The following is a 13,470-nucleotide window of genomic DNA, read 5'->3' as shown; positions in this document are numbered from 1 at the left end:
GAGACTGAGGACATAAGCTTCTGAAATCAACACCCAGATCTACACCTGGCCATTTCCATGCCTACTGCTGTGAACCAGTTAGTATATATGTATGGATGGTGTCTAAAACACTCCTCAGTTTTTCTTTAAAAAACAAATGCAACTTGATACTTATAGGTGGAGACAAAAAGTACCAGGACTGCTAAGCATGGTTGACTAACACCTTCGATTCCAACACTCAGGAAGCAGAGGCAGGCAGATTTCTGTGAGTTCAAGACCAGCCTGGTCTACACAGTGAGTTTCAGGCCAGCCAAGACCAACACAGAGAGACCGATCCTGTGATGTAAAACAAATACAGATAAAAGGAAGAAAGTGCCAACAACTTAAAACTTTCAAACTACCCGTTTCCACAAGATCCATGAGAAGCAAATATTCCAATAACATCTGAACAAATCAATAACCTCATGATAACTCAACACTTTCTGTCAGTTCTTCTAAGTTTTGTTGCTGGAAAGTGAGCACATGAACCAGACATGGTGGCAGCATAGGCTGTAGTCATAACACTCAGGAAGCAGAGGCAGGAGGATCACCTCAAGTTCAAATAGCTTAGACTACAAAGATAGCTCCTGGCTAGACAGAGCTCTCAAAAGAGAGAAGCAAACACAATGGATAAAACAGAAGCAGAGGGGTAGAAGGAGACAGGAGAAGGACGAGATCAAGATTCAAACTGGCTGTAATCTCAGTTCTTGGGAGGCTGCGGGAGGAGAATTCAAGTTCAAGGCTTGCCTAGACCACATATTGAGACCCAGTCTCAAAATAAATCACAGTAAACAGAAATGGATCCAGAGTCAAAAAGTAAGCAGAGTCATGACCAGACAAACTCACAGAAAAACAAACACAAGTAACTCAAAACATGGAGATGCCTTTTGAAAATCTAATTAACATGTTATTTGTTATGGATATCATCTCCCTCAAGTGCTCCTGGTTCTAGAACTGGTTCCTGGAAGCTTTGGTGACACTAGGAAGTGTGTAACTTCCAAGAAGTGGGCCCAGGGCTATGGAAAGGGCTCAGGTGTTAAGTACTTGTCTGTTGTGCATCAGGACCCAAGTCTGATTGCCAGAATCCGTTTTAAAAAGTCAGGTGTGGTGGCATGCACTTCTAATCTCACTGCTGGGAAGGCAGAACCAGGAGAGTATCTGAGGCATGCTGGCTAGCTAGGCTTGCCTTGTTGGTAAGATCTAAGCAGACTCTGATCCTTAGGCCTTTCTCTGTCTCTGGCTTTCTATATGCGGTTTCATTCCATTCTCCACACAAAAACACTCCCATCACATGCCAGGAGGACTTCACCAGGGCTTATAGAATGTTGTTTAGATGTCTGCCCTCCAAAACTATAAATTAAATAAAGCATTTATCCTTATAAAATTGACTTGTCCCAGGTGTCTTGTCATAGTGACAAAAAGCTAACAAAAGCATAATAGAAATCAAAAATCCTGAAGCCCTTTTTTCATTCCTCCCTTTCCTTTGATTTTCCTTTCTTCTTGTTTGTATTTTTAAATGTTTAGTTTCAGTGTGTGGCATATACATATCTGTTTGTGTAGGTGCACATGTATCTATGTACAGAGGTCAGAGAGATAAGTTGGGTGTCCTGCTTTGTCATGCTCAGCCTTACTCCCCTGAGACAAGATCTCTCCGTGAACCCACAGCTAGACTTGCAGCCAGCAAGCTACAGCAATCCTCTTGTCTCTGCCCCCACAGTGTCAGGGTTACAGGCATGCACATCCGTGCTCGACATTTTCCAGAGGTGCTGGGGACCTACTCTTAGGTCTACATGCCCGCACAGCAAGTACTCTTACCCACACAGCCATCTCTCTAGTCCTATAATCAGTGAATAAAAGTATTTGCTGCACTAGTCAGGAGGCAGGATGATCTCTGTTAGTTCGAGACCAGCCTGGTCTCCAGAACAAGTTTCAGGACAGCCATGGCTATTACACAGAGAAACCCTGTCTTCAAAAACCAAAAAAAAAAAAAAGTGGTTTGCTGCTTTGAAAATCTAGATCACTATGCATTAAAGTTAAGTCTCTGATAAAAATATCTCAAAACACTGTACTATAAAAAAAAAGTAGCACGCAAACTGGTGAGACAATTCAGTATCTAAGGTGCACTGTGAAGCCTGGCTGACCTGTGCTGGACCCTGGGAACCCACAAGAGGTGGAAGGAGAGCACTGACTCTAAAGTTACACACACATATACACACTCACACACACACTGACTCTAAAGTTCTCTTATACACACTCAGTGACTATAGTTACTCTCTCACACACACACACTCACACACTCACACTCACACACAGACTCTAAAGTTACTCTCTCACACACACACTCAGTGACTATAGTTATTCTCTCACACACACACTCACACATCCACACTCACTCTAAAGTTACTCTCTCACACACATACAAACGCACACACACACACTGACTCTAAAGTTACTCACACACACAATAAAAAAGCTAGTGTAAAATATACGTCAATATTTTCTGTAGAATTTACCTTCTAAAAGTCCCCAAAAGTCTAGAAAACAATTAGAAGTTGTAAAAAAAACATAATGTTTTGACTTAAAAAGGGAACTGGTGTTTGGGGAAAAAAAAATCAAGTACATACTTAAGGAAAATACTAGGACAACAGACATCAGTAGTAGACAGGACAACACACTGGAAATCTGGCTCTAATACTTTGGGAATGAAGAAAGATACTAAATAAACAAATCTGCTTAGGTGTTGTGGCACATGCCAACACTTGGGAGACTAAGGCAGGATGGTCAGAAGTTCAGAGTAACCTGGGCTGCACAGCAAGTTCTAGGCTAGCCTCAACCCTAGGGAAAGAACCCTGTCAAAATAAACAAATAAAATACACTTACTGCTTAGCTTTTTTTTCCCCCCACCAGTAAATATTTTTCATCTCAGGGTTATTTTCTTTAATGGACACAGATAAAAAACAAGCAAACAACAACAAAAACCAGGCCAGGACCCAGAGCAGGAACTTGGCAAAGCAGGTGGTTTCAATTTCAACAGAAAAACTCAGTAAACATCTTGCAGGTGTTGCCTAATCTTTATCATCAAATAAAGCTAAAGACAGATTGCCTCACAAGCCTGGGAAGAAAAGTGGCCTGACTTTGCGGTATCACAAGGAAGGGGCATTGCTCCTGTTTTCCTGACAGCAAGTAAAGCGCTCTAAGTCAAGGAGTTATCTAAAGTGTTCATCTCAGGGAGGCCAAGAGCAGGCAGCAGCCGGGAATCACAATGCATACTTGTCCTTACTTTGGTCCTTTCATATTTATATGACAGCTTTAATTCCTTAACTAGACATAAGAAACCCAGGAAGTCTATCTAAAATGAAAAGGAGAAATAATGACCAATAAACAATTGTCTGATTTGATAGCCAACCAACACATGAAGATACAGTTGATGTTAGGTGCAGAGCTGTGCACAGCCCACTCCACAGAACTGTGAGGAAACTGCTCCATCTAGTAACACTGTGGCATCAGGCAGCCATCAATCAAAATACCCATGGCTGATGAGAGGGTTCATCAGGCAAAGATGTTTGCTAGCAAGTCTGATGACCTGAGACTGATCCTTATTCTTGCAAGCTGTCCGAATCTCACACCACAAAATAAATAAATGCATGTTTAGAAACCTACATAACCCTACAGGCCTTAAGATCAAACAACCATTTTTAAGAGAAGGTTCCAACTTTTGACATGGAAGGAAACACACAGCAGGTAGAGGGTATCCTGCTCTAAAATTATGACATACTCAACCAGACACCAAGTGGAAAGGTGGTGCCATTTCTAATCATATTCTCACCATCTTCACTCAACAAATTGCCATTTCACTATTTATGCCTTATTTGCTAAGGCATTTAAAAAGTTTTAGATGTGACACCGGGAGGTGGTGGTACATGTCTTTTATCCCAGCACTTGAGAGGCAGAGACACATGGATAGCTATGAGTTAGAGGCCAGCCTGGTCTCCAGAACGAGTTCCAAGATAGGCTCCAAAGCTCACAGAGAAACCCTGTCTTAAAAAACAAAAAGTTTTAGTCATGAGAGCTCCCTGTATATATGTGTTATGTACAGGCATGCATGTTTTTTGTGTCCTTCCTCAGATGACAGCCTCAGGTGCCCCTCCACAGAAGACAACCATCTTTCTTTCTTTTTCTTTTTTTTTTTTTTTTTAGTGCAAAATCTCTCACTGTCCTGGGGCACCCCAAGGCATGATTATTGCATAATCATTTATGGGTACCTTCCTGTCTCTCTTGACCTTGCTGTTTCAAGATTCAGTCTCTCACTGAACCTGAAGCTCGAGTCAGGACCTCATGCTTTATCAGCATCCCACAGCAATTCACAATTAGGCAACTTTATGTACCTTTCAAACTTAATGTGCTTGCTAATTGCTATACCATTATTCTGATAAATTTAACACTGTTCACCTCACACCTAATCAGATTTCCAACCTCATTCAAAGTACCTGTGAATTATTTCTTTGTTCAGTTTGCCTTCCCCCTCTAGAAAACACAGGGTGTTTTTCCATCCAAGGTCTTTTCTGTGTTGCCTGGCAGGTAACTTTGGGCCAGTTTACACCACCTGTATCAAACGTGTAAAGATGTTAAAGATTAGATTTGCTGATAATGAAGGCCAAAATCTAAACAACTGAGTCACCACAGACATGGAAGTTTTTCTAAGTTTAGAGTGGCAAGGGCCTTCTCTTAGTAACATAAATGTCATCCTGCAGAACGCTCCAGATTTTCTCAACTTCTTTGTTAAAACTATACATACTTTTCAATTAACTCGAAGCACTGGAGACTTTGTTTATAGCACTGGTAAGTCCCACACTTAAAGGAAACCTTAAAATGAACAAAGAAGAAAATACATAAAAACACTGCAAAATAAGTACCTGTACAGCCCGATGATTCTGCATGCTAAAAACACAAAACAAAAAGGATGGTTAGTTTCCAGTTCAGAGTCAGTGTGTCATACTTTGCAAATGTTTCATAATTTAACCTAGTGTTAAATATATTACTAACTTAGAACAGTGCTTCATATTTACATGAATAGTAAATACCATTGAGGATTGCTAAAACGAAAAAAAAAATGGATACTTCGTTTCAGCAAAGGACACAATCTATACTGACTGCAGGACAAACAAACAAACAAACCAATCAAAGGAGGTGAGGCATTACACACATTCATAGTTGCAGAGTCAGCATTCCTCAGAGCCCCTGCTGCAGGCTGGTTGTTGTGCTTGGGGCTACAGTAGCCACTGTCACTGTCAATGTCAGCTTCGCTGGCTCCCTGCTCACTGGAGGATTCGGCAGCAGGGTGGGACGCTCTTCTCCTCCTGCCTTTGGCTTTCCAGAGCATGGCTGCTGTGCTCTCTGAGAGAGACTTATTAGCAATGTCTGATGGGAAATCTACAAGGCAAGACAAGTAGACAATTCTCTGTGATGACCAAGTTTATACATTCTTGTAAATTACTAAGGTTCTAAGAAAATTAAAGTGAGAGTTTGTAAATGGAGAAATATGTCTCTTTGAACAGATCATATAAAATGTTCCTAGCCACTTACAACACGGCATCATAATGAAAATAAAATATTGGTCATAAAATACTAAGGTCATCAGCCATTTAATAAAGAGAACACTGCCAGTCTTTACCCCACCAGCCCACCTTCCTCGATCCTGTTACCACTATCCTGTGTTTATTTTTCACTCACTTTTCTGTATAGATTTTCCATAGATTTCTGTATTTCTAAAAAAGAAACGAGCTGGGCAGTGGTGGCACATGTCTTTAGTCTCAGCGCTTGGGAGGCAGAAGCCCTTGAACTCTGTGAGTTCAAGACCAGCCTGGTCTATAAAGTGGGTTACAGGACATCCAGGATTGTTTACACAGAGAAACCCTGTCTCAAAAAAAAAAAAAAAAAAAAAAAAAAAAAAAACAAAAAACAAAAAAACAAAATGAAACAAACAAAAAAATGAACAACAACAAAATAACAGTTTTGGGGCTGGAGAGAAGAAAGAGCACTGGCTGCTCTTTCAGAGGACCTGGGTTCAATTCCCAACACCCACACAACAGCTCACAACTGTCTGTAACTCCAGTTCCAGGAGATCTGACACCTTTATACCAATGCATATAAAATAAAGTTTAAAAAAAAAAGAAAGGAAAGAAATCATACTTTTACAACTCTTAATTGTACTGCTAAAATACTCAGCTATTATCTTGTTCCCTGCTACTTCAACACCGGTTTTAAGATTCTGCTGTATGGTGTTCTAGTTAATTAATGCCATTGTAGTACAAACTGCTTTTGCCTGGACATATCAATATATTTATCCTTTCTAACACTTAAGTATGCTTTGATTGATTATTTTGCATTCAGGAGACAAAGGCAGGAGGATCTCTGTGAGTTCAAAGCCAGACTGGTCTGCAGAGCTGAGTTCCAAGACAGCCAGAATCACGCAGAGAATTTCAAAACAAGCAACCCACTGCTGACTGGGGGACAGGGGCAATGATAACCAAAATGTACATTACACATGCATGAAAGGAAGGAATTCAATGAAAGCCAACAGCCTGAGATACATGACAGCAAATGTACATATGTACATGGAGGTTTCTGTAAGGCAAGTGTGAATGTACAGGACACACGATTCAAACTTGATCATGCTAAATCATTTTTGGAGGTGGTTAAAACAAGCTACATTCCAAGAGTGGTACGTAAGTATGCCAATGACTCACACAATACTTGATACTGACTCTCCAACCGTAACCTATGCCAATCTGCTGCACAGAAAAGGTGGCTTATTATGAGTTTTAATTTGTACTTTGCATTTAATAATGAGGTCAACAATCTTTTCTGATGTTTTTAGCTACTAATATCCTCCTGTGAAATTCTGATTAATTTTACTTTTAGTTTGACTTATACAAAATTTTCCACTGAGTTGTTTATTTTAATTTCACAAATATTAAGATGGTTTAAAAAGCTTGTTACAATCACCTCAACAATGCACAAGTTTTCCTTTTTCTATAGTTCTATTAATTCACAATTTTAAAAGACTGATTTTATTATTTGTTGATTTGTATCTGTGTGTGCTAGAGTTACAGGCAGCTGTGAGCCCTACCAGTTGCTTAGAACCTGAACTCAGGTCCTTTGGGAAAGCAGCAAGTGTTCTTCACTGCTGAGCCCTCCCTCCAGGTCCTCCTTCACAACTGACTTGATTTGGAGCTGTGCTGTTTAATACTATGTCATCGTGTTATGACAAGTCCTCATATTTTACTGCAAGATGGCTTTATACATTCTGTGGAGGGGCATCCTGTGTATTCACCTGTCTACCTGTCACTGGACACTAGGAGCATTTTGGTATTTAGGTTTTGGTATTTTTCTTGCATTACAATAACAGTTTAAATCTCTTTCAAAGGGATGTTACAAGCAGTTTTCCCACCAACCTGGTCCCACAGCCTCCTCAGCCCCCAATAACACAGAGATGCTGTATTACATATAAAGCTCTTGGTCTGTTACTAGCATTTCTTATTGACTAGCTCTATCTTAAATATTAACCTACTGTATTAATAATCTAAATGTTTCCACATGGTCTTATCTTACCAGAAAGAGGGTCTGCACCTCTTCTCTCAAGTCTCTACATCTTGAATCTCTTCTACTACATCTCACAGAATCCTCCTTGTCTCCTTGTCCCGCCTATCTTGCCTTCCTATTTGGCAACAGGGCTTTATTCATTAACCAATAAGAGAAACATATTTACAGAATGATATCTCCCATTAAAGGGGAAGCTCCATGTGGACACACCCACTATGAATTAACTGCAGCAAAAGAAAGATCCCTAAAGCCAACACTGCTCCAGCTCCCTAACCCCCAAACCCCAAAGATAGTACACCACTGTTTTTTTTTTATTATTACTAATCTTTCTCATTAGATACATAAAAAATAAATAAATAAATAAACCTTTTCCAAGCTTAAGAGTTTATTCTTTCACATTAAAAAACTCTTCATTTTGGAAATGACCCTCTTCCTGCAGCCAGGCAGTCACAAAGGCATTCTCTTTGCTCCCTGGTTTCTTTCTCATTCAAGTCTTGGTCAATCTGCAGTCACTTGAGTGGGGTATAAATCTGGGGCCTACAATGCTGCCCCTGTCATTTCCATGCATGTGCTTCTAAGCTTTCTGTTCAATTCTCTATACTACACTGATATTTTTTCAAAGCTGAGAGAAAGACAGCAATGTGGGAGGGAGGGGTTAGTGAGGAGAAAATGGGGCACACAGGGTGGGTGGGAGAAGACAGCCATGGGAGTGAGGGCAACAGAACCCTGCAGACAGGAATAAAACTGCCAATTAACTAACTTAAAAAGCATTAAGATTACTCTGAACTTTAATGCACAAAGGACTTCCCAGACCACCCTGCTCCTTTATTTTAGAATTACTTTGTTGAGTTCCCCAAAAATTCCTCCTGAGATTTTAACTATAACTGTACTCAACTACAGACTAAACTTTGGGGGTACCAGTGTTTGATAATCAAGTTTTCTAAGGTCTTAAACAACAATCTAAGGGTTCCCTCATGTATTCCCAAGCTTGAGTCTGAAATTCCTGAATTCCTGTTGCTGCTGTAAACCTTAAACTGTTGTTCATGATACATGGGAACACAGCTGATATTTGCATATTATCTTGTATCCAGACCACTGGGTTTTTTTGTTTTGTTTTTGTTTTTTTACATTTTATCTATTTACTTTATGTATATGTATGTGTGTAGGCCTGAGTGTCACAGTTGTGCGAGGGTAGGGTGGAGGCCTGAGGACAACTTGTGGGAGCTGAAGCTCTTCATCCACCATACAGATTCTGGGGATCAACCTCAGGTTGTCCAGTTTGACAAGAAATACCTTCACTTACTGAGCCATCTTGCAGCTCCCTTTCTTGAGTCTAGCCATCTTATATTCTTACTACATAATAATACAAGTTCGTTCAAAAGTAAAATCTGCTACAAGCAGAAAGACTTACTTCTCCAAAACTAATTACGTTTTCTCTCTTATTGCTGCCAGGTAAACCTCAGAAGTTAAAAACAAACTAGGGAATGAAAATGCTGACAGCACATACAATCTACTCAAATCATGCCTGCAATTCTTGCATTTCAGGAGGCAGTCCTTTTGATGACTTAAGGAGCAAAATAAAGTCTTTTCAGAGTCTCTCTACATAGTCCTGGCTGTCCTAGAACTCACTCTGTAGACCAGGCTAGACTCAAACTCAGAGGTCTGTCTGCCTCTGCCTCCTTGCACTAGGATTAAAAGTGTATGCCCCCTCCACCAAAAAAACACACAAAAAGCAAAACAGGCGTAATGGTACTTGTCTTTAAAACCAGCTCTTAGGAGGCAGAGGCAGGCAGATCTCTGAGTTTGAGGCTAGCCTGGTCTATAGAGAGTTCCAGGACAGCCAGAACTATACAGAGAAACTGTGTCTTAAAACACAAAAAAGTGTGTGCTACCACAGCTGGCTCTGACAGTAGTTTTTAGAACCTTGCTAAGGTTTACCAAAGGATGCAGAAATGAGTCACTGTGAGGAGGAACAGACTTAGAACACATATGACTTTCCCGATAGCTACTCCAAGCATGCAGGCATCCTATTAAACACACTGGTTTAGACCTTACAAACCACACAGCACTGGACATCAACAAGATGGCTTTTAACTAATTCCCACATCCTCTTTCTGCTCCTGAAGGACCTAAGCACCTGTAAAAGGTCATATAACTAAATATCCAACAGAAAAAGTTGAATAACAGACAGCAACAAGCTGCCTTATCCAAGTCAATTCAGAGTTTATCTTGGGGATTCTCTTGTATGTGACAGTCTTTTTATAAGTTTTTATGAGCATATATCACTTAATGTTATAACAAGTTTAATTATGGCATTTATAAATTTTTAAAAATTCATTTTAATGTTTAACAGGGGGAGAGTAATGTGCTTGTGAGCAGGTGCTCCTGGAGACCAGATGTATCAATTCCCTGGAGCTACAGGCGGTTGTGAGACAACTGGCCTGCCTGTTGGGAGCCAATCTCCCATCCTCTGCAAGAGCAGTAAGTGTTGTTAAGCCCTGAACCATCTCTACAATCCTTAGGTCTTTATGATATCCTTTGAGACAGGCTCTCAGTATGTAGTTGAGCTAGTCTTGAGCTCACAAGGCAGAGACAGGAGCCCCCACCCCCAATATGCAGGGAGAAAGTGACTAAGGAAGACACTAAGCATCAACTTGGAGCCGATACACACACATCTATCCAGGTTCGCAAGAATAAACAAGTAAACAAACAGACCACTGCCTTACCAGTTTGCTGTGAAGCATCTACCAGGAGCACAATTTTTGATCGGCTATCAGGACCTGCTGAGCTTGTTTCTTTCTGAGTAGCCACATTCTTCACCTGGGGTCTTTTGTTTTTTATATGTTGATGTAGAAGCTGTGGCTACGTTTAAAAGACAAAAAAACCAAAAAACAAAAACAAAGAACCCAGTAAACCAGTGAATGTATTAAACATAAAGTATGTTTTACATCCAGTACAAAAAGACCTAAATGTACACTACAAATCAGGGGCTCTTGGCTGATTTTGTGGAATTATTCACTAAGAAGCAATACAGGCTAAATAATGTATCATAAGCACATTTTTCTTAGATAACCATTAGTACTGTGATTAATAAAATCTGAGTTGATTTTAGTTTTTACCTGCATTTTTATTTTTTAAATCAATTACTAACAATTAACAAGATTTTATAGTGCCATATGAAGAGTTAAAACATTTTTATTTTAAAAGGTAATAAAAGCATGAAAAGTTATTCTATCACTAAATTTAGGCCCATAACAAAGATAAGCAAAAATATTTCTATCTTGGGAATCCAAACAGAAACTATTAAAAAGCTGATTTCTTTCTTCAAATTTTTAAAAAAGGGAGTAATTATTCCTTAACAGTAATTTCTTACACATCAGAACTCTTTCTGAATTGGGACTGCTGCTGGGAAGGCATTCTGAGAAGTCCCATTCTTTGAACACTTAGAAACTATATACTACAATCCTGCTTTTTAATACCAGTTCCTTTCATTCTTGGCAGTCCCTTGACCCATAATGTTTCCATGAACCAAGGAAAAACCTTTTCAAAGTAATCTCAGCTGCTTATTTGTTTTTAATATTTAAAACTTAGGCCAAAAGGCAGTGAAGGCTTTCTACTGAGGAAGCTAACTAGTGGAATCTGAGAGAGTGATAATTCTCCATAGTAAACACAGAGAAACGTCTTCCATCAGCTCAATAATGCTGGCTATAAACAGGCTTTTCTTACAGCTTTGATAAAAGCCCTTAATAGAAAAGCAGCCTGGGATAACAGAACACTCTCCCATGACTTCAGTGAACATTGCATTGCATCTTTAATAGATACATAAAACTTAAGTCAAATGCTGGTCTTGAACAGAAGTGGCTTCACACTTGTTTCTTAACAAAGCGCTATCCCTACTAACGACTCAGAACACAGATGCTGAGGTTGAAGGGATCTGAAAGACCACTAACACTAATCTTTCCCATTCTCCTGCTGATTTCAGAAGACTGAACAGCGCAGTGACGCACATTCAACCATGTGATCCATTTAACGTTGGCATCATCACTGTGCAGTTTTAGCAAAAAGTTGAAATAATTTAGAAATAACTGTGCATTGTGTTTATATAAAACTCCATGAATGGTCATGGAGATGATGTTACATTATCCATCAAAAATGAGGGGAAATATTTATCAGGAAAAATGATTTAAAATAATATGGCCATAACACTTTCTATTAGTGATGAATACTTTGTAGCTAGTTAAGCATTAAAGGTCAATGAACACAAGCAGTAAATTACTTATACTACTATTAACAACATATCATGTTTAAAAACTACACACAAAGAAAGTGGCCACTCACTTTTGGCACTACAGGCCCTCTGTTACCATTCCTGCTCCGATGACTGGACAACGGGAAGGCCTGCCCCTGCTGATGTGGACGCTCAGTGCATTCTGTGGTTATGGCATTGACAGTGTTTGCAGCCTGGAAGGTGCTGGAGTACGGTGTAGGAAAAGGATGATAGAAGCCCATAACTTGGGCACAGGGTGCTGGCATCAGCTGGTAATAGGTGTACTCTGTGGACACAGGTGGCTGAGCAGATATAATGGGGTAGGCAAGATAGGGTCCAGTAGGGCTCGGGCTGGGTTGTTGCCATCGAATATCATTGTTATATAAAGGAAACTGTCTGCAAAAAAAAAAAAAAAAAAAAAAAAAATGTACTGACAAGTCCAAGAGTAATATTAAAGCAGAACAAACAATAAAGACTTACAGAACAGTGCCTTCACAATAATTCTAGGGGAAAAGGCAAAACTAATGCTATCATGTGTCTTCCTGTTATAAGAGATGACCTGCACTTATAATAATGACGGACATGATAGTATAAAGGGATCCAGCCTGAGAGCTTGCTGAATTCCACATCCCTTTACTGCTTACAAACCTGCTCTCACTCTTCAAGACCTGCCTGCCTAAAGTGAGACACCTAGCTTCTGCACCTATAGCACAGCCACCCACAGTCCATGTTCAACACTCACAGCTGCCATAGCCTTCTGCAAAAACAGAGTCAGATGCTCAGCAAGTAATGTGACCCTTATATAGTGTCTCCCCAACACCTCAGCTGCCCTAGTCATTAAGCCAAATCAGGTCTCGGCAAGGCTTACCCCCTTGGCAACCTAAGCCCCATCCATGTCCAAGGAAGTCAGGCAGAAGACTTCACTGATACCTTTATCTACTCAGTTCCTACAAAGCACCCAAGATGCTGCCTTGTCTCAGCAGCCCTCTCACCTACAGCTGCTCTGGAGGACTAAGGGGTCCTCTTCCTCACCTTTGCATCGACAAAGCAAAACGGAAGAAAAAACTGACTATTAAAATCCTAAAAATACTTAAAAGACAATCTAAAGGATCGCTTGCTTATGAATTCTTAATGACTACCTCCCATAAAGGCAAGAAAACAAATTAAATTCATCACATTGCACATGGCTATTTTGCTACAGAGAGAACTAGTATTCTTAAATTCAGTTTATAAAAATGTTCTACATTGTCTGACAGTGCAATCTTTAAAAACAACAAAGGGTCTCAAGAAGCCTAGACTAGCCTTGACTTCAAGGATGACCTTGAACTCATGATCCTCCTGCCTCTACCTCTCTAGTGCTGGGATTACACATCTGTGACCCCATACCCAACTGAATCAAAGATTTTTCAGTGAAGTCTAAGTTCAATGGAGAAGGACTCTTTAAAGTTTGCCTAACTTTGAAAAGTCTGCAGTAAGAAACTCAGAATCTTCACTGGGGCATCACTATTTCCCAAAGGAGTCTGGTGACCTCATAAAATCACACATCCAGAATTTGACAAAGACTGCGCCCTAATATGATAGTG

General features: G+C 40.0%; 1 protein-coding gene across 1 annotated transcript in view; it reads right to left on the bottom strand.

Moving 5' to 3' along the window:
* Positions 1 to 13,470, bottom strand: part of Secisbp2l (SECIS binding protein 2 like) — a 52,573-nt gene that overhangs the window by 29,743 nt on the left and 9,360 nt on the right. Inside the window, exons 3-7 of the mRNA XM_051183499.1 lie at positions 11,959 to 12,283; positions 10,347 to 10,482; positions 5,186 to 5,448; positions 4,932 to 4,956; positions 4,506 to 4,621 (exon numbers count right to left, since the gene is read on the bottom strand). Of these exons, the coding sequence (XP_051039456.1) occupies positions 4,506 to 4,621; positions 4,932 to 4,956; positions 5,186 to 5,448; positions 10,347 to 10,482; positions 11,959 to 12,283 (865 nt within the window). The remainder of the gene's footprint in view (positions 1 to 4,505; positions 4,622 to 4,931; positions 4,957 to 5,185; positions 5,449 to 10,346; positions 10,483 to 11,958; positions 12,284 to 13,470) is intronic.

The sequence above is a fragment of the Phodopus roborovskii genome, unplaced genomic scaffold (genome assembly GCF_943737965.1).
Source record: "Phodopus roborovskii unplaced genomic scaffold, PHOROB, whole genome shotgun sequence".
Classification (NCBI taxonomy): Eukaryota; Metazoa; Chordata; class Mammalia; order Rodentia; family Cricetidae; genus Phodopus; species Phodopus roborovskii.
The sequence above is the reverse complement of the archived record's forward strand: the minus strand, read 5'-3'. Positions and strand labels throughout refer to the sequence as shown.